The sequence below is a fragment of the Myotis davidii genome, unplaced genomic scaffold, assembly GCF_000327345.1.
Source record: "Myotis davidii unplaced genomic scaffold, ASM32734v1 scaffold726, whole genome shotgun sequence".
Classification (NCBI taxonomy): Eukaryota; Metazoa; Chordata; class Mammalia; order Chiroptera; family Vespertilionidae; genus Myotis; species Myotis davidii.
In genome coordinates, this window is record NW_006297808.1 from 1,706,949 (window position 1) to 1,726,744 (window position 19,796).

A 19,796-nucleotide genomic window follows, 5' to 3' on the forward strand; every position below is an offset into this window, starting at 1 on the left:
GGAGGGGGCTGCTGGCGCCCGCAGCTGGCGGAGCCCAGGAGGTGGCGCCGCGCGAGTCCCCCACCGGAGATGACCGGAAGGAAGCGGCTCCGCGGGCCTCGTGCCCCGCGTATGGACTACAAGTCCCATTGGTCCCCGCAACCCCGCGCCTGCGCACTGGCCGCCGGGACGCAGCGATGGCGGCTGCGGTGGTGGCGACCCCCGAAGTACTTCGGGAATGCGGCTGTAAGGGCATCCGGACCTGTCTGATCTGCGAGCGGCAGCGGGGAGGTGACCCGCCCTGGCAGCACTCCCCACAGGTAAAGGCTGGGAGGGGAGGCGCCTACAACTTCACTTTATTTTTCATATGGGGACACCGAGGCCCCGATTGACCGTCCCGGATCAGAACATGTTAGAGGTCCTCGCCGGGGATGTTGCGGGGTGAGGAGCTGCAGGCTTTGCGGAGTGGGGAGGGGATTGGGACGCGGGTGCAGTCCGACCACAGCTCACCTCTGGGACCTGGCGGGAGACAGACAGCAAACCTCCACGCAGCAACCCCCCCCCACCCCCCCTCCCCTCTCGTCGGGGCCTGGGAGTTTCACGGGCCCGCAGGAGGACGATATGGAAAGAGTAGAGGTTGCCGAAAACCGCGGCAAAAGTGCCCATAAGGCCTTGGATGGAAATGAGCAAGGAGGAAATTAATCCCAGTTAATGAACGAAAAACGACTCAGCTTTTGAACTGGGCCTGGAAGTATTTTAGTTGATTGGTAGGGCGTTCCGCCTGGGGTAGAGGCGTGTGCTTGGAGATGGTGATGCTTCAGGTGAGATGAGGTCGGTGGGGCCTGACCACGCAGGGCCCTGTGTGTGGCCACTGGGCAGGCTGGACTTGTCCTGTTCTATTGAAATTCGGCAAGTCCAACAGAAGACGCCACAGCCAGAGGGTCGAATTTTGGAGCCTTTATTTCAAAAGCCGACGGCGACCGCGAAGGGCTATCGCCACTCCAAACCTCGCGGTCCCGAAATGAAGTTAAGGGTAAGCTTATAAGGGCAAAAAGACAAAGAAAAAACCTCTGGGACTGGTGCCGTGGGACCCTGTCTCAAGGCCTGGCGCCGGCGCTGACAACTCCGTCTGGGGGTATTATATATAGTCCATGGCCTTTCCAGTGCGGGAACAGTGCTTTAGCAAACAGGTCCTGCAAGGTAGACGATTCAAGAGGGAGCCATGACCAGACCGTAGACCGATAAGGATGTACACCAGGTTTCCGTCACAGGCTCAGATTTCCACCCCCCTTCCCTCTTTATTTCCCCATGATTCAAGCAAGCATATTTACAGAAGCTAGAAATAGCATAGTTACTTATCTGGTTTAATTGTATTCTGGAATTAACAGGTCAGTGGACCATCTGCACTTGATAGGGAAACCCTGAAAGGCAGTTCTTACAAAATTTATGGGAATAAAATGGAATGCCTAGGGTTCAGATAGAGGGCTAGGGGACAGAACGGAGTCAGTTCTTTCAAGGTCCATTTTTCAGTCCCAGGGGCCTTAGAGAGCCCCCGAAGGGCTTTAAAGGAAATTACATGTGAATTTTAGAACAATCCTGGTGATAACCAGAACAGTGAGCTGAGGTTTTTTCTGGGGTCGTGTCTCCCTACACAGAAGAATGAGCTGCGAGGACCAGAAGATGTAAGCAAAAGTGTGGAAAATTTATTACAAGCAGATTCAGACTGCCTGCTCGGAGGGGTTGGTTGGCGGGAGGGCGGGGGATGATAATAATGAGCTGCCCCCAAAGCCTTGCAGTCTAGGGGTATATATTTGTTACAGGCCTGCTCTATCACTACCCATGTCCTCACCTGATTGATTCTCTCATTGTTCTTGTCCAGCAACGGACCTGAACTTTCCCTGTTTCTACGCGTTAATACACCCTGTTGCTGCAGGCCCTCCCTTGGTTTCCCACGCTCCCACTCTGTGTCCAAAAACGTTCGATATTATTTCAGCACCGTTGGTTTCTGTGGTTAGGCTTGCTCAAACTGCCGTGCCTGCCCCTGCCTATGTTCCACCTGCCTTTGTTTTCCATTGGACCCCTGCCCTGTCTGCCTGCGTTTCAAGCTAATTTCTCTCACTGGGACCTAATAGGAAGGTATTGAGGCTGGGAAGCCAGTGATGAAACTGCAGTGTCCCTGGTAAAAGTGTGGAAGATCCTGTAGAAAACAGTATGAAGGTTTCTCAGAAAATTAAACGTTGAGTTACCATGTGACCCAACGATTCTGGGGTTATACTCACAAGAGTTGAAAGCAGGGTATCGAAGAAATATTTGCATGCCCATGGTGGAAGCAACCTGTGTCATTGATGGATAAATGGATAAACAAAAAGTAATACACACATACAATAGAATGTTATTCAGCTTTAAAAAGGAGAGTCTGATATATGTTACAACATAGATGAACCTAGAAAACACTATGCTAAGTGAAATAAGCCAGTCATAAAAGGACAAATGCTGTATGATTCCACTTATATTAGTTAGAGTCAAAATCATAGAGACAGAAAGTAAAATGGTGGTAGCCAGGGGCTGGGGAAAGGAAGAAGGGGAGTTGTTTAATGGGTAGATGATTTTAGTTTTGCAAGGGGGAAAAGTTCTGGAGATTGATTGCGCAACAGAGTGAATGCACTTAACACACTGAACTGTACACTGAAACAATGATTGAAGATAGTAAATTTTATATTATTTATATACTAGATGCCCGGTGCATGAAATTCGTGCACGGGAGGAAGGGGGGTCCCTCTGCCCGGCCTGCGCCCTCTCATAGTCCAGGACCCTTCGGTGGACATCCCTCTTGCAGTCCAGGACCCCTTGCTCCTTGCTGCTCAGCTTGCTGCTCCTTAGCACTGCTGCATAGGTGGGAGAGGCTCCCGCCACCACCACTGCATGTGCTGCCCGTGAGCCCAGCTTCTGGCTGAATGGCGCTCCCCCTGTGGGAGTGCACTGACCACCAGGGGGTAGCTCCTGCATTGAGCATCTGTCCCCTGGTGGTCAGTGCGCATCATAGCCACTGGCCTTTCTGGTCGTTCCACTGTAATGGTTGCTTAGGCTTTTTATTATATAGACTAGAGGCCTGGTGCACAAAAAATTGTGCACTGGGGGGGGGTCCCTCAGCCCGGCCTGTGCCCTCGCGCAGTCTGGGACCCCTCGGGAGATAACGCCCTGCTGGCTTAGGCCTGCTCCCGGGTGGCAGAGGGCAGGCCCAATCCCTAAGTGCAGCCCCTGGTCGGGCTCAGAGTAGGGCCGATTGGGGAGTTGGAGTGCCGCCGCCTTTCATGCACAGAGCAGGGAGATTGGGAGGTTGTGATGCCCCCCTCAGTCACGATCAGGGTAGGGCCGATTGGGGGGTTGGGGCACTGCCCCCTGTCACTCACGGAGCAGGGCCCATCAGGGGGGTTGGGGCTCTGTACCCTGTCACGCACAGAGCAGGGCCAATCAGGGGGTTGGGGCGCTGCCCCCGTCACACACAGAGCAGGGCCCATCAGGGGTTGGGGCACTGCCCTCTATCACCCACAGAGCAGGGCCGATCAGGGGGTTGGGGCGACACCACTCTCACACTCAGGGCAGAGCCGATGGGGAGGTTATGGCTCTAACCCGTCCCACACAGAGCAGGGCCCATGGGGGGGGGGGTTGGGGAGCTCCCCCCATCAGGCACAGAGCAGGGCTGATCAGGGGGTTGGGGCGCCGCACCCTGTCACACACAGAGCCGCAGGGCGATCAGGGGGTTTGGGCGCTGCCCCCTGTCACGCTGATCCTGGTGCCGGGAGGCCTCATGGCTCCGCTGATCCTGGTGCTGGGAGGCATATTACCTTTTTACTATATAGGGTAGAGGCCTGGTGCATGGGTGGGGCTGGCTGGTTTGCCCTGAAGGGTGTCCTGGATCAGGGTGGGGGTCCCCACTGGGGGGTGCCTGGCCAGCCTGGGTGAGGGGATGATGGCTGTTTGCAGCTGGTCACACACCCTTCAGGGTAGGGGTCCCCACTGGGGTGCCTGGCCAGTCTGGGTGAGGGGCTGAGGGCTGTTTTCAGGCTGGGGGTGACTGAAGCTCCCAACTGCTCCTTTTTTTCCTTGTTCTTTTTTTTATTCTGGGCCAGCTTTAGCTTTGAGGCTTGGCTCTAGCTCTTAGGCCTCCGGCTGCTGAAAGTAGTTTTCTGGCCTTTGCTTACAATGTTGCAATCCTGCTGGCTGAAGTCCCTGGTATTTGTTACAGAGTTTCTTTCTTTTTTAATATATTTCATTGAGTTTTTACAGAGAGGAAAGGAGAGAGATAGAGAGTTAGAAACATCTATGAGAGAGAAACATCGACCAGCTGCCTCCTGCACACTCCCCACTGGGGATGTGCCCGCAACCAAGGTACATGCCCTTGACTGGAATCGAACCTGGGACCTCTCAGTCCGCAGGCCGACGCTCTATCCACTGAGCCAAACCAGTTTCGGCTGTTACAGAGTTTCTTAAACTGCAGGCTCAGAGGCCTGCACCGGCAGGCAGGGAACGTTGGGGAACATTGGTTTCCTCCGTCACTGAAGCAAGCAAGCCTCATGTTAGTTTCAAGCTGCCTGGCTGCCGGCCGCCATCTTGGCTGACAGTTAATTTGCATATCTCGCCGATTAGCCAATGAAAAGGGTAGCGGTCGTACGCCAATTACCATGTTTCTCTTTTATTAGTGTAGATTACCACAAAACCTTTTTTAGAAAGCACCAAAGGTCTGAACTATGTCCGGGACGGACACTCTGGGGGTAGCATCTTCCCAACATGATGACTGGGGATGAGCAAGATGTCTAGGACGACTCCCACTTTTAACATGACCCATATGAGGCGCCAGAGACAGAGGACATGGTGGTTCCAGATGGGGTGGTAGCAATGCCTAGGGAACATAAAGGGGGAGGAAGCAGAATTGATTGGTTGGGGAGGACCTCAGACTGACATGTAGATCTGATAAAATCATGGTCAGCCCAGTCGGGAGCTCCAGAGCAAAGATTGCCTATTAGAGGAAGCCCATGTTGGGCAGAAGGCCAGGTCCATGCTGGGTCGCTGGCTGGAAGCTGCCCGGGATGAAGATGGCCTCCGCTCAAAAACCGAGCAGGTCCCGGAGGCACTACAGCAGGAGGTTGTCAGCCCAGCTGTCCTCTCAATGGCTGGCAAGTTCTGTTCTTTTTTAAGGGAAATTCAGGCAGTGCCTCTGGCTGCCACAAAAGAGGGCAGAGCCCAAAGACACCCCACCTGGACTGTGAGGGCTTCTCCCCTCTGGCCTTCCAGCATGTGCTGCTCACCTCAGGACGGCCCCAGGACCCCAGCTTTAGGGATAGCATGTTTCTCAAACTTCTGGTCTGGGCTGAATCTTTTCACACCATCTTCTCCTTTCATTCTCACAAGGCCGAGGACAGAAGATACCCTACAGTGGCCCAGAAACTGGACTCGCAGGCTGATCCCCAGCCTCTGGCTAGTTCCTTAATTGCTAAACCTTGGTCACCTCATCTATAAAATGGAGAACAACAAAAAAATGGTTATGCAGATGCCCTTTCCTTTTACGGATGAGGAAAGTGAGGGTCTTTCCCAGGAGGCAGCCCCGAGCAGGGGTTTGTCCCCCCTCTAGGCTTTAGCTACCTTCCAAAGTGGCTTCAGGGAGAAATGAACCATTGGGCGGGGCAGCTCCCAAGAGGCCCTCCGGGAGGGCACGCTCCAGTGGCTCCAAGACCCCTGTCTTTCTTTTATAGAAAACACATCGTTTCATTTACTGCTCGGACACTGGCTGGGCTGTGGGGGCTGAGGAGTCCGACTTTGAAGGCTGGGCCTTCCCCTTCCCTGGCGTGACGCTGATAGAGGACTTCGTGACCCGCGAAGAGGAAGCTGAGGTGGTGCAGCTGATGGACCGTGAGCCTTGGAAACGCTCACAGTCTGGACGCAGGAAGCAGGTAGGTTGGCCCAGAGCTAGGGAGGAGGGTCGGGCCTGTCAGAGAGGACAGTGACTTTGCTGGGCCCTTTGGCTCACCTCCTGCTCTGTGCCCTCCGCTTAAGCCATACCAGGGATGTGCCCAGCTTACTTGGCCTGCCCACCTTCCCAGGAGAATGCCGTGAGCCAGGACTCTAAGGAAGACAGACCCCCAGCTCTTTCTGCTCTCGCCCAGCTGGCCTGGTGCTGGTGACTGTCAGGGAGGGCTCCTGGAAGGGTGCCAGGTGCCTCCTCTCTAGGTTCTCTCCCCGCCAGTTTCATGTGTTTTCAGGCCTCCAGGTCCCAGGCCTTCTCTGTCCGGGACCTCAGCCCCTCTTCCTCGGTCCCACTCCTCTCTGTGTGGGTCACTCCTTCCATTCCCATCTCCAGCAGTCCTGGCCCCCACCAGAACCTGTGAACCATCCATCCGCCCACCTGTTTGCTTGTTTGGTTTTTTTCAGTATATTTTTATTGATTTCAGGGAGGAAGGGAGAAGAAGAGAGACACATCAATGATGAGAGAATAATCGATTGGCTGCCTTCTGCACACCCTCTACTGGGGATCGAGCCCACAACCTGGGCCCTAACCAGGAATTGAACCATACTCGTTAGCAGTCCCTCCCTATTCCCCATCCCCTGGCAACCACTAATCTATTTTTCCTGTCTCTGTGGGTTTGGCCATTCTGGACATTCCATGTGCTAGTAAATGGGATTATACAATATGTGACCTTTAGTGTCTGGTGTCTTTCACTTAGCTTAATGTTTCTAGGGCTCATCATTTTGCAGCGTATACCCGTGCTTTACTGCTTTTTATGACTAAACTATTCCATTGTATGGATATATTCCCGTTAGTTTGTCCAGTCATCTGCTGGTAAACACTTGGGTTGTTTCTAGTTTTTGGCCATTGTGAATAGTGCTGCTGTGAACATTCATATTTCTGTGTGGACCTGTTTTCATTTATCTTAGGTATATACCAGGTAGACCTGCCGTGTTACCTGATAATTGTTTTTCCTTGTGGCTCTGAGCCCCGGGTGCTCCCGCCTTGATAATGCTGCCTTGATGGGCCTTCCCTCCCTTGCTGCTCATTCGTCCCAGATCTCAACTTCTCGGTATCACCTCCTGGATGCACTACCCGCACAGGGGCCTTTTGTCTCTAGCTCTGCTTTCTCGGGTACCTGGGCTAAGACGTCCCCAACACTTCGTACCCGTTCCCTGCATTATTATTTCCCTTAGCATTTACAGCCATCTGATGTCTCCTGTTTATGTATATCTTTGTGGTGTTAGCCTCTTCCTACTGGAATGTCAGACCCGTGAAGTCAGAAATTTTTCTTTTCTTGGTCACTGTGATTGAATTCTTTAGACCTAGTGTGTGATAACATTTCTGTAAACTCAGACATTTCTCTACTTTCTTTTTGTCCTCATACTTTAGGACTATGGTCCCAAAGTCAACTTTCGGAAACAAAAGCTCAAGACTGCTGGCTTCCAAGGCCTCCCCAGCTTCAGCCGGGAGATAGTGCGGAGAATGGGCCTCTACCCCATCCTGGAGGACTTCCGGCCCGTGGAGCAGTGTAACCTGGACTACTGCCCAGAACGGGGCTCAGCCATCGATCCCCACCTGGATGACACCTGGCTGTGGGGGGAGCGGCTAGTGAGCCTCAACCTCCTGTCCCCCACCGTGCTGTCCATGTCCCGGGAGGCGCCTGGCAGCCTACTGCTCTGCCTGGCCCCATCCGGCTTCCCGGAAGCTCTGGAAGGTGTGATGGCCCCTAGTAGGTCCGTCTTGTGCCAGGAGGTGGAGGTGGCCGTCCCCTTACCCCGCCGCTCTCTGCTTGTGCTCACCGGAGCCGCACGGCACCAGTGGAAGCATGCCATCCACCGAAGACACATTGAGGCCCGCCGTGTGTGTGCCACCTTCAGGGAGCTGTCGGCCGAATTCTGTCCTGGTGGGAGGCAGCAAGAACTTGGGCAGGAGCTCCTGCAAATCTCTCTCTCCTTTCAGGGGAGACCCATGTGAGCTGCCTTCCTGGGGACAGGAGCTGGCACGGGGCCTGGCCCGGGGTGCCGGCTCCAGACTTGACCCTTTGCCAGGCTTGAAGGGGGAGCCCAGTACAAGGGTCTTCCTTCCCAGCTCATTAGGTTTTTCAGAGAAGACTGCTGACACCCTGACGCCATGGCAGCGTGAGCCCTGCCAGGAACTGGTTTTGATGGGGCTGTGTCTCAGGTCAGTCCCCTTTGAGCTGCACTATGGCCACTTGTTTGGGTTAATTTGTCACAGTTTGACGAAGTTTCATAATTTGAGTTTTAAAAACTTTGGAATCACTTAAAACCATTTTCTCCTTTATCCATTTGTCTCAGCGAGGTTTCCCGGTGCCCCAACCTGTAGTCCCTCCATTTGGGTAGCATGCCAGATCAGAGATGGATTGGTAGAAGATCTGAGGCTATTACTGTGTCAGATTTCAGAGCTGGTGACAGTTTCTGAGTCAGGCTCTGCCTGGGTCGTGTTTGACCCAGACTTGGGGTGCAGGATGCAGCAAGGAGAGGGAAATCTCCTGAGAAATTTAGCGCACACATAGGAAAGCAGGAACCTAAATACGGGATGGGCCGGCTGGTGTCCAGCTGGGCAGCAGTAATGCAGAGCCCTCCCTCGGCCTGATGGCACTCATGAGGAAGCTCCCAGGTTTTCCTCATAGCCCAACCCACCTCCGCCCACGTAATGATGTTAAAAAGTGGGAAAGGTCTCTTCAGCTCCCAGGATAGTACAGGGTGGTTCACTGGCTGGTGCTGGTGCTGTGTGTGGTGCTCACCTCAATGGGTGGCTGCCCCTGTGCACCTGTGGCCGGGCATGCAGGCTGTGGAGGTGGAGGGAGATGGCAATGTTCCCTGGGTCTGCATGGCCAACCCTCTTTCCTGTTGCTTATGTGACAAAATACACTCAGCTCACCCGCCCCTTGCTGGGAGCCAGACTTGAAGGACCAGTGCCCCAGCACAGCCTGGAAAGTTTCATGGTCGGCACTGGTCTTCATAGTCACTCTGGAGCTTTTGAGAGCAGGCAGGCTGGGGGAGGCACTGGGCACCGCACTGCCCATGAAGTGGTGTCATAGTTGCTGAGCTACTTGCTTGCACTGGAGAATGCTGCGAAGACCCAGTGGGCAGGCTGCGTGGGCTTCTAGTGGCTACTGGGTGGGGGTCAGTGAGCTCCCAGATGCCTTAACTGCTGCTCACTCAGTAGGAGGGTGGAGGACAGCTTCTTCTCATCCTCCGGAAATTCTGTTTCTTTGTTACTAATGATGAGGCCCAGAAATCAAGATTTTAAAGATTCCCAGGTGATTCTCATGTGCAGCCAAGGTTGAGAACCACTGCTATGTGAAGACTGTCAGGCCCCAGGTGCTCACCCTCTCACCTTAGCACCCACTGCCCATGGGGTGGGGCTGGGGTGTGGCCAGGCTGGGTGCTTCCTCCAGAGCTGCTCTTGGGCACCAGTGCAACTGCTGTCCTGTGTTTCTGAAGGGCTGATCCCAGCAGCCACAGCCTGGGGCACAACTTCTGCTTCACCCCGTATTTTAGGTAGCTTTCCTGCCTTCCTTCAGCACCGGATGCTTGTCTGTGCTAATGCTCTTACAGTCTCAGACTAGAAGGCTGTATGGGAAGATACTAATACGGAAGCATCCAGTCCAAGGGGGGTCCCTGCAGTGCCCTCTTCCAGAGTAAGTTGGGGAGTCTACTGGCATTCCTCAGCCTGCACTGTTGAGGAAACTTGGGGCTGGTTCCTGTTCACAGGGTCGGGGAGTGAGGCCCAGGTTGGTCCTAACGGGGGTGGGGGGTGCTGAGCTCAGTCCAGGGAGGACCCTTGGTTATTTCTGCTGAGACTGGTGTAGAAACTGCCTGTACCTGTCTGCATGTTTTAAATGGGCCTAGCGCGGAGTCTAGGCTCAGTCCTGTCCCACCTTACCCTGCTGGGCCCTGTCCAGGGCTCTGTGGATGCTACCCCTCAACCTTCTGGAAGCATCTGAGTCAGGAGTGAGTGTCTCAGCAGGTCAGCTGAACGGTAAGTGGGCCTGGCCACGGGCTTGCTAGGTTTGGGGGAAATGGTCTACAGAGTCAGTTTGCTGCCCCCGAGCTCTGTCCTGAGCCCAGGGGGACCCACAGGGCCTGAGGAGTCCCCCCTCCGGGCTGCAGAGGCAGAACTTTCCCTGTAGTGCTGTCACCTGCTTTGCATGCCTAATTCCTAGGACTGTCTGGCTTAAAGTGCCAGAAAAATTAATAATGGACAGAAATCCTTTCCTAGAAGGGCCTCTACCTCATTGGGCAACTATTACAAAACAGAAAATCTGGGAGCTTCCTTGTGAGTGCCACCAGGCCAAGGGGGGGCTCTGCATTACTGCTGCCCAGCTGGACACCTGCCTCAGCCCAGAGCCACAGGTGCCTGGGGTTGGAGAAAGCCCAGAGGGACCAGTGCTTCAGTGGCTCCTCTCCTGGGGGACTTCAAGCTGGCCCTGTCCAGATGGCTCTGCTGGCACTCGGCTGTACCTGGGGCTGCCCCTTTCGGTGTTTCTGGAAAGGGAAGGGGAGCTGCCAGGCAGAGGGGCCCCACTAGGTGGGAGCCTTGTGGCATGACTGGGTCCAAGTCCCCTGTCTGTCTATTCCAGAGAAGTCTCTGACCTGGGAAACCTATTAGGACACTGGTGGTGATCACCAAATAGGAGGAGGCAGGAGGGGCTTAAGGATCCAGGATGCAGCAGACACCAGGGAAGGACCAGCAGCTATCACAGCATTCCCCCAGACAGAAAGCAGTGTGTAGCTTGTTTATTCAGTTCAATCCAGGGCAACTTTTAAAAATCCATATACAGGACTGTGGTCTGTACACCGTACATGACCTACACAGTGTCATGCATAATAATCACAAGACAGATAAGGACTACAGATGAACCCTGTCCGCTCAGCTTCTGTGATTTTATCCTCCACAGACCTTCCTAGAAGACACTAAAATATGTTCTGCCCCCACAGTTTCTAAAATAGAAACACTTCAGTTTTGATACTTCTGGTCAGGTACTAAATGGAGACTGTGTTCCACTTTGGAACGGGCCTCAAGTATTTGCAGGCATTTGTTTTACGAGCACCAGGAAGGCTCTGCTCAGGGAAACAGGGCAAGCCCACGCTGCCCCGGGGCGGCCCATGGCGCCTCCCCATGGAGAGGCCTGTACTGGAACAGTCCACAATCTCCTTAAACCTCCAGAGTCCGAATTTCTAGCCTGTGATTTGCCAGCCCCTCCCCTAAACTGCCCTGCAGAGTTCCTGCAGCTCCAAAGAGCAGCTTATCCTCCATCTCCAGATAAGCTCTGCCGCTACCCTGAGGTGGTCCTTCCCCCACCTGCCCATCACCAGTCCCCAGACTAACTGTCATCTCTGTTCCCACAGAAATTCTTTGCCTCATGTCTCTAGAAAGGCTGGAGCTGGGAAAGCACTCTGTATGAGAACAGGAAATGACAGGAACGTTACTCTCCCAGTTTGAACGTGGTATGTGGCCCTGTCATTGCGCACCTCGTATCTGACTTTGTTGCGGTCAGGCCGAAAGCTCTGCCCCTGGATCAGGCATAATGGGCCCCCACTGGCACTGGGGGTGTGCTTTCCAGTCTGGGGAACATGGGACTCTGTGGACCTGGCACACTTGGGGCAGCGGTACCAAATGGCCCAGGAAAGTGGCAGCAGGAGTGAGCTCAGCATGACCTCTCAAAAGGCTCAGGCCAGAGGAAGAGCTTGCTGCCTGCTCCCAGCTAGTTTTGTCACTGCCAGGTCACTAAGTGGCTCTTGCAGTGATGCCGACATTCTTTTGCAAAGCAAACACATTAAACCAATTAAGCCTTTTCAACAAGACTGTGGGAAAGAGGAAACATGCACTAGAGAGCAAGCAAGTCAGGACAGATGTCTGCAGAAGGTACAGGGGACACGCCCTTTAGAAGACGCCAGGCCTCTTCTCTGGCCTGGAGGGACACCATGTCCAGGCTCCCCATAAGTGTCACCAGTCAGCACTTCAGAGTTACAGGTTGAGGTTTATGCTCTCACCAGTAGGTCACATTCCCAGAAACTTCAGCCAGGCCACCCAGACCCCACAGAGATATTAGGCTGTGGATAGAAATGTCATCAGAGCATGAAGTCCAATGAGGAAATGGCCTCCTTCTCCAGTTGGCTGCCAGCCAATGTGGTAAAGGTGGTTTTTAGAAGCAGCTTGGGGTATAGCATGCTCACACGTAAGCTGAGCTGTGGCCTGTAGGTGAACAGCCCAAGGACACGAGCTAGGGCAACCAGAGCCCATGCTGCGCACGGCAGTAAACACGCCGGCTGGGGCTGAGAGGCTGGGGCCCGGGGGAAGCATGATGTGGGTTGTGCATTCTCTGCATTTGTTCCATCTCATGAGCAAGACCCACATTTGGCCAGGGCTGGCCCTGGTGCTACCACCCCTAGACCAGACCAGGCCAACAGCCTTGTCTAGATAGCAAGTCCCCCAAGATCACCTGGGCAGCAGGGAGATGGGCAGGCTCTGCCACCTGAGCAAATGCCCTCCTGGCTTTCTGGGACCAGAGCCTGGAGGATCAGGCTCAGAGGGCATTCTGTGGCCAAGAGATATAGGCCTCTGGACTGTGGGCTCTTCCCCACCTGGTAGCCTTGCTGGGTCAATGTGGCCAGGGCTCCAGGCTGGCTGGGAAGAAAGAATTTGAGCCCAGTGTGCTTTGGAGTACCCCTTAGTTAACAGCCTCCTCAAGTAGGCTGCCCCCAGACATGCCTCCCCAACTCTGCCAGGCCTCCACTCGTGGAAGTCTCCCCCGGGCCCTGACAAGTCTGCCTCCTCCTGGAGTACCCATACCTGCTGGGCTGACACATGCCCCAGGCTCCTGCCTTGCCCTCAAGCCAGGCCACCCAACCCCCTGCAGAGCAGGGGAGGGAAGCACCAGGCCCAGCAGTAATCCTGTGCCCATCTAAAGGCCACAATTTCCACCGAATCACAGCAGGCTGGTACTATCCAATGTGCCACCCGGCTGCCAGGCAGTACACCTGAGGAGTCACGGGCAATCCTCTGAACTCCCAGCCCTACCTACCCTGACTCCCTGGGCCTCCGCCAGGCTCCCTGCACTGCTGACCCCTCCTTCCCCATCTCTGGGATGACCACAGTGCTGAAGCCCTGCCTGAGTCCCAGGGCCAAGGACTCAGCCTTTCTTTGCCCTAAGCTCTTAGCAACAGAATCAGTCTCTCGTTTAAGGATTTCCATTTTCTGAGGGAAAATGAGCTGGATTTTACGGCATTAAGACAGGAGTAAAACTTTGGTGTTGAACTATCTGGCAGTGTCTAGGCAGCCTCATGGCAATTTACATTTTTAAAATTCCCTCAAAAGCAGGCTGTTTCTGTTGGCTCCCAGCCCCCAGGGGAGTCGCGCCCTTACACGACCTGCAGGCTGCGCTCGTGCCCGTCCAGCTGCACCTTGAGCTTGTGCAGCTCCTCGATCTCGCGGTTGTGCCGCTCGGTCTTGTGGCGCACCAGCGAGCGGTAGAAGTGGATGGTGAAGACCACGAAGATGAGACCCACGGGCACCATGATGATGGTGGACACGAGGGCGGCCTGCCAGCCTGTGTGGCCACTGGGGCCAGGTGCAGGGCCGGGCTGGTGGCGTGCATCCACAGGCAGGAACTTGATCCAGCAGAGCAGCACGACCTCAGCCAGGAAGAGCAGGATGCCGAGTACGGTGGAGAAGCCCCAGGCCAGCTCAATGTAGGGGTGCATACGCTCATGCGGCGACTCGCTGATGGAGTTGAGGTTGTGGATGTTGCTCACGGCCTCCACGTTGGGCAGGATGCACGTGCTGATGAGCAGGGCGAAGAGGTGCACGGCCACCAGCACCGTTGTGCAGGCACTGAAGGCGATGAGCAGGGGCGGTGGGTACTGGTACTGCGTCTCCAGCTGCACCTCCACCATGGCCACCTGCAAGGCAGAGCGGATGCTGCTGGGCTGGGCAAGCACCTTCCAGGCCCTTGCAGAGCGCAGGACACTCTTTGCTGCTCAACTATTTTGAACTTGCCTTTTTTTCTGATTCGCTAAAGGAGATCTCACTGAGAAAAAATCTAAAGGTACAGAGAGACTAAAGAAGCACCAAGCGGGGCGAGTCACCCTCCAGGTGCCTTCCCAGACACGGAACGTGTGGTGTATCTGAGGTGCCAAGCTATGGGCCAGGGCACATGTGGCTTTGCTACTGATATCAGAGCCAGGCTGCAGTGTGGCTTAGCTGCAAACCGCCCCCCCCCGCATTTTAAAAATAAAAACGGACCTTTTAAAAGGTTAAAAAAAAAAGAAGTAAAAACAGAGGCTTCTGATGGTGCCCAGACTCAGAGCTGCAAACCCAGACAGCCTCACACAGACCACAGGTGCATCTCTCAGCTGACACCAAAAGCCAGAGAGAGAAACTGCATCTGTATCTAAAGGCCAGGATTGGTGATGGACATGAGGGCCATGCAAGGAGGGGCAGCCGTGGGAAGGAGGGTGGGCTGGGAAGAGTGAGCTGAATCGTCATCCACAGTCACAGGATGCCAACAGGTAACGTCCAAAATGGATAAAGAAACAGTCTCCAAATGTTATTTGGAACCGAGAAGACTGAGAAAGCTGCAAGAAGCTGCCTCTGGGAGTGGAGAATATGGGTAGGGCTGCTGGGATTGTTACAAGTCACAGTATAGCTGGCCCTGGAGCAGCACGGAGTGTCGGGCGCACCCACCATGTGTAAGTGGACTCAAACCCATGTTCAAGGGTCAACTGTATTTAACTTCTAAACTATGGACACGTAATAAATGATAAAAGTTATTTTTTTAATGAAAGGGAAAAAAACAGACACAGAGGGAACCAGAAAAAGCCCCCGCTTATCTCTGTAGCAGTGAACGCTTATAGCCATTTAGGTAGTACATGCTCACCCCAGGCCCTACGTGGCTTTCAAACTACAGACTGAGCAACACATTCCTGCCTCTACCCCTGCCAGGTCAGACCCCATCCATTCAGAATAGCGCCCTCTGAGGCCCAGCACCCTACCGCCCACCATCCCAGCGCTCAGCACTGTGGACCTCCCCAGTGGAGGGTTTAGTCCAGGCCCAGTAAGGGCTCTGGGGCTCACCAAGGGCCTTCTCCCAGGTACTCAAAAGTATGAAATCAGACCAGGAAGGGAGTGGGGTGGGGCAGAAAGAGAGAAGCCAGAGGAAGGTTTTTCCACCCACTGTGTTTGCCTCCTAGATCTGGGTCATCCCTGTTTTTAAAAGTTAACAAGAGCCCAGCTGGTGTGCCTCAGTGGTTGAGCATCAACCTATGAACCAGGAGGTCATGATTCAATTCCTAGTCAGGACTCATACTCCAGTTACGGGCTCAAGCACCAATAGGGGGTGTACAGGCGGCAGCCGGTCAATGATTCTCATTATTGATGTTTCTATCTTTCCCTCTCCCGTCCTCTCTGAAATCAATAACATATATATGTTAAATTAATAAGAAGGATGTCACAACTTCTAGCAACTACCACCTCTCAGAGTGAGCACCTCATCCCCTCGGTGGAGATGGCACATTTGGTAGTTAAAAAGAAGATGCAGCAGTCCTAGTGGACCAGACCTGAACAGACACCCAGCAGTAAAAATTGCTCCAGAAAGACAGTAGCCCATGACAGAAGCTGAAGATGGTCTTTTCTCTGTGCCCGTGGCCTGGGTAGGCTCTGGCCCAACAAGTAAACCACAGGGGGCACCGAGATAAGAAACAAAGACGATTAAAAGGCCTACAAGGAAGCAGTTGTGTTCTGCCTCAAGAGGAGAAAAAGCCAAAAGGCCATTTTTCATTTTGTTTATATAAAGAGTAGGTTTCAGATCACTGGTTCTCTGTGTTAGAAGAATAAACATGAAGAAATAAGCTTAAAGGTTGGGCATAAGTACTTATTGTTTTACAATTCTAATTAGGGAATCCATAGTATAAAGAGGGGATTCCACGTAGCAAACTGCCTATTTTCATTTGTGCATGTCCCTGCCCTTATTTGGCCATGGCCAAATGCTATCTGAGGATCTGTACTGGTCACTTCTTCCTCCCAAGCTGCACCACAGCCTGAATGGTTATCTGATTTACTGGTCTATTAATCTGCCCTTGACTTGGCTCCTTGCTGTTTCACTGCGATGGCGAAATCTCGGTGCATGTTAGGCTGGGCAGCCTCCCTGAGAGGGACCTCCTAGAAGAGAAGGCAAGGCACCGTGTGGCTTCTAAAATGTATCCCAGGCTGCTTAATGAAGCACCTGCTGGTACACAGTAGATATTCCATAAATGCTGAAGAAATGAATTACTACTGGGAAGTATGACCGTCATTGCCAAGCTAATGAGAGCACTCTGGGGCCCACTGTTCTCATCCTGAGACCACGTCATACCTTTGAAGGCTGCAGGTACATCTCAGACTCCTCCTCCGGAAGTCACTCTGATAACTTTATTCAAGGGCTAGTTTTCAAATTTTGAATGAGTGGTTTTAAAGCCTTCAACTTGGATGAGTATTTTGTTGGCTGGAAAACAGGAAAGCTGCCCTAAGTTTGGAAATCCAAATGTTTGGAAGGCCAGGGTCTCTAAGACAGCTGCAGACAGGAAGCGATTTCCCAGACCCAGGCCCCACACAGAAAGGAAACTGACTCACTGCATCATGTCGTTCAAGGCTTCCCAGAGTTCATTTCCCAAAGTGAAATACGTACAGATGAGCAAAATGTAATGCAATACTGTATTTCTTCTGTGGTGTAGAAAAACACGCTCTAATTTTAATAGTGATGTTTAAACTTCTCACACACATTCCTTAAAACTAAGCTTGAGAAAATTCTGTATTTTTTTAATGTGTGTGTGTGTGTGTGTGTGTGTGTTTAATTGATTTCAAAGAGAGGAAGGGAGAAGGATAGAAACATCAATAATGAGCCCTGCTGGTTTGGTTCAGTGGCTAGAGCATCGACCTGTGGACTGAAAGGTCCCGGGTTAGATTCCGGTCAAGGGCACATGCTCGGGTTACAGGCTCGATCCCTAGTAGGGAGATTGCAGGAGGCAGCTGATCAATGATTCTCTCTCATCACTGATGTTTCTATCTCTCTCTCCCTCTCCCTTCCTCTCTGAAATCAATAAAAAGATATTAAAAAAAATGATGAGAGAGAAGCAATGATCGGCTGCCTCCTGTACTCCCCCTACTAGGGATCGTGCCCTGATCTGATCATGCTGTGACCTGGTTCATGGGTCAAGGCTCAATCACTGAGCTACAGCGGCTGGGCAAAATGTTGTCTTTTTAATGTGATGGAAACCACAGGGAGAAAATCACTAGAAGCCAAAGTTGTGCACCATGTAATTGCACACTTTTGTAATTATGTTTAAGAAAACAAAAACACAAGACCTAAATAAGCCTTTGCTTTAAAGTAGACCTAAACCAAATTTATTGTCTCTCAGTTTGGTGACCTCTGCCTGACTCTGTATGAAGTCATGCCCTGACTGTGTAGGGTGTCATTTTTCCAAAGGTGGCCCTACCGATGACCAAGCATGCCCTTGTCAGAGGAATGACCACAGTGGCTCACCCTGACAGCTTTTTATTTTCTGCACTGCCAATTTGACAACTGAGGCTCTGGACTACAGAAAAACAGCCACTGTCTTTACATAAAAAATAAACCCCTGCTTCCGGCCCATAGGACCTCTGAACATACAACAGAGAGAGAGAGAGGTTGCCGCAGCCCCAGTAGTGTGACTCCTGACATCTGCATCCTCAGGGCAATTCCCTAAAGGGATGTGGGTTGAGGGCTTTAGAGTCAACAGTGCCCTCAGTTCTGCCTAAGACGGACTCTTGTCCCCGCTTGTCTTGGGGATGACTCAGAAGGAAAGCCACAGGTGGGCAGCTGGGAGTGAGGCCAGAGGCTCTGATTAGTCACCCTGGAGGCCACATTTGGGGGCATCTGCACCCAATTGGGCTACACTGCATAAACCCAAATCAATCCACAGTTCCTGCTCAAGTCCTTGAGATTTCCAAACTCTTGGGTGGTTCCTGAGATGAGCAGATGTGGGTACTTTTCTCCAGGAAATCTAAGGCTATTTTAATTTTCACCCTAACTTCCTGCCCAGGCAAATACTTACATGTGAATGTGAGAGTGGCTCTTTCTGTGGGCTCTGAGGCTTGGGAACTCCCCTGTATGCCCAGCAGCCCCTCTGGTTGACAGAGCTGTCACAGTCACCTCGGAGAAGGTGGGATGTGGGGAAACTTCCTAACGGTCCATCCTGGCTGCCAGTAGGGCCCAGAGGGAGTGCCAGAGCCCATTTTGCAAGCCGTGTTCCCACCAAGCGTCTGCACTCACCATGGCAAAGCCTGAGAGGAGAGCGGAGGTGCGGCTGGAGGCTTTCAGTTTGGCCCTGCTCAGGTAGAGCTTCCTCCAGGAGAGGGCCTGCACGGAGTGGTGGTTGGAGGTGACCAGCTCCAGGTAGCTGCGGCGGACCCAGTCCCGGTAATCCATGCCCTTGTGGCCAGGCTCAGGGCAGGCGGGAGTGGAGGGGTCCACAGGCACATTGAGCTCAGCACTCATCATGGGAGCCAGGCTGGGGGCAAGAGAGAGACACACTCAGGTATCCCAAAGGGTTCCTGGGGCCTGGAAAACCCCGTTTATCTTCTCTGGGGCCCCTGTACACACCCTACACTAGCGCCATGGGGACCAGCGGTGTGTGAGTGGGGGGCCCTGGTCTCTGGTGCAGTCCCCACACAGGGACCATTTATAGGAGAGGAGGCTCAGGAGTGCATTTCCGAGAACCACCACAGTGTTCAACACTGTTCCCGCCACCCCGAGCTCAGAAGGGTTCCAGCTGAGTGTGGCTCTGGGTGAATGGAATTCCAATGTTGGCCAAGAGCACCTAACACCATCCTCCAAGTTGCACTTATCTTTAGGGAGTAAGGAGCGGTGGCATTTAGAAAGATGCTAGGACCAAGTTACCAATTCTGGATTTGACCCGACTGTGTGATGTTGAACATGACACCTGACCTTGCTGACCTTGATCATCTTCAAAGGAGGACATCCCCACCCTACAGGGCTCTGAACAAGATAAGGGACCTGTAGACTCAACTGCTTTTCAATGTCCAGGTGTCAATGTGAAATACACCTTTCCAAGCAGCGGCTAGTTTCTCAAATCCAACTTAAATTTTATTTTTTTATAAACCCTCCTGTGGGGAGCTGACTTTCAATAGATCAAAGCGAAGGAGCTGCTCTGCTATATACAAAACTCCCACCCAGAAGCAGGTCGGGAACAACGTACAATGAGCATTGCATGCCAGCCAAGAAAGCAGCCCCTTTCTGGCTGTGCCCATTTCACCCGAAGAGGGGCTCTCCCCACAGGACCCCAACCCCACGGCAGCCAGCTGGGTGCCCATGTGGCTGCTGGGGACCGGCCATGGGAGGGCAACCGAGGCTTGGAGGAGCTGCCTATCATTCTGCCGGGGCGGGATTTACTTAGAAAGGTTGAGTCAATCCCACAGATGGCTCCTTCGCCAAGCCCATACACCAAATGTCTAAACCGGCAGTTCCAACTTAATTTTAATTATGGTTCACCCCAAAAATACTTGGTTTATATACCTAAAGTACAGCCACATCCAGGCTGCAATGGAAAATTTTAACAAAATGAAAAATTAAATCTAACTGACAATGAGAATGTTTCATAAAGAAACTAGAGGCCCAGTGCACGAATTCGTGCATGGGTGAGGCCCCGCCTCCTGGACCCCGTCAAACTCCTGGTGGAGGGGACAATTTGCATATTAGCCTTTTATTATATAGGATAGAGACTGGAGGCCTCTGGAGTTACCCCAGGAAGAC

The 19,796-nt window shown here is 53.0% G+C and overlaps 2 protein-coding genes across 3 annotated transcripts in view; one reads left to right on the top strand and one right to left on the bottom strand.

The window, feature by feature from the left end:
• The first annotated feature begins 10 nt into the window (after positions 1-10).
• On the top strand, positions 11-8,288 carry ALKBH4 (alkB homolog 4, lysine demethylase). Its single transcript, XM_006773394.2, has 3 exons — positions 11-299; positions 5,730-5,927; positions 7,373-8,288. The coding sequence occupies exons 1-3, from the start codon at positions 177-179 to the stop codon at positions 7,955-7,957; spliced, it is 906 nt and encodes a 301-aa protein (XP_006773457.1). The 5' UTR covers positions 11-176; the 3' UTR covers positions 7,958-8,288.
• Positions 8,289-10,731: 2,443 nt separating this feature from the next.
• The window catches only part of ORAI2 (ORAI calcium release-activated calcium modulator 2), a 10,965-nt gene continuing 1,900 nt past the window's right edge, over positions 10,732-19,796 (bottom strand). The window contains exons 1-3 of one of the 2 annotated variants that reach the window (XM_015570275.1): positions 18,297-18,374; positions 16,362-16,490; positions 10,732-13,911 (exon numbers count right to left, since the gene is read on the bottom strand). In XM_015570275.1, the coding sequence (XP_015425761.1) occupies positions 13,372-13,911; positions 16,362-16,382 (561 nt within the window). In that variant the 5' untranslated portion in view covers positions 16,383-16,490; positions 18,297-18,374 and the 3' untranslated portion in view covers positions 10,732-13,371. Of the gene's footprint in view, positions 13,912-16,361; positions 16,491-18,296; positions 18,535-19,796 lie in introns of those variants that run through there. The other variant, XM_006773396.1, reaches the window with a different exon arrangement.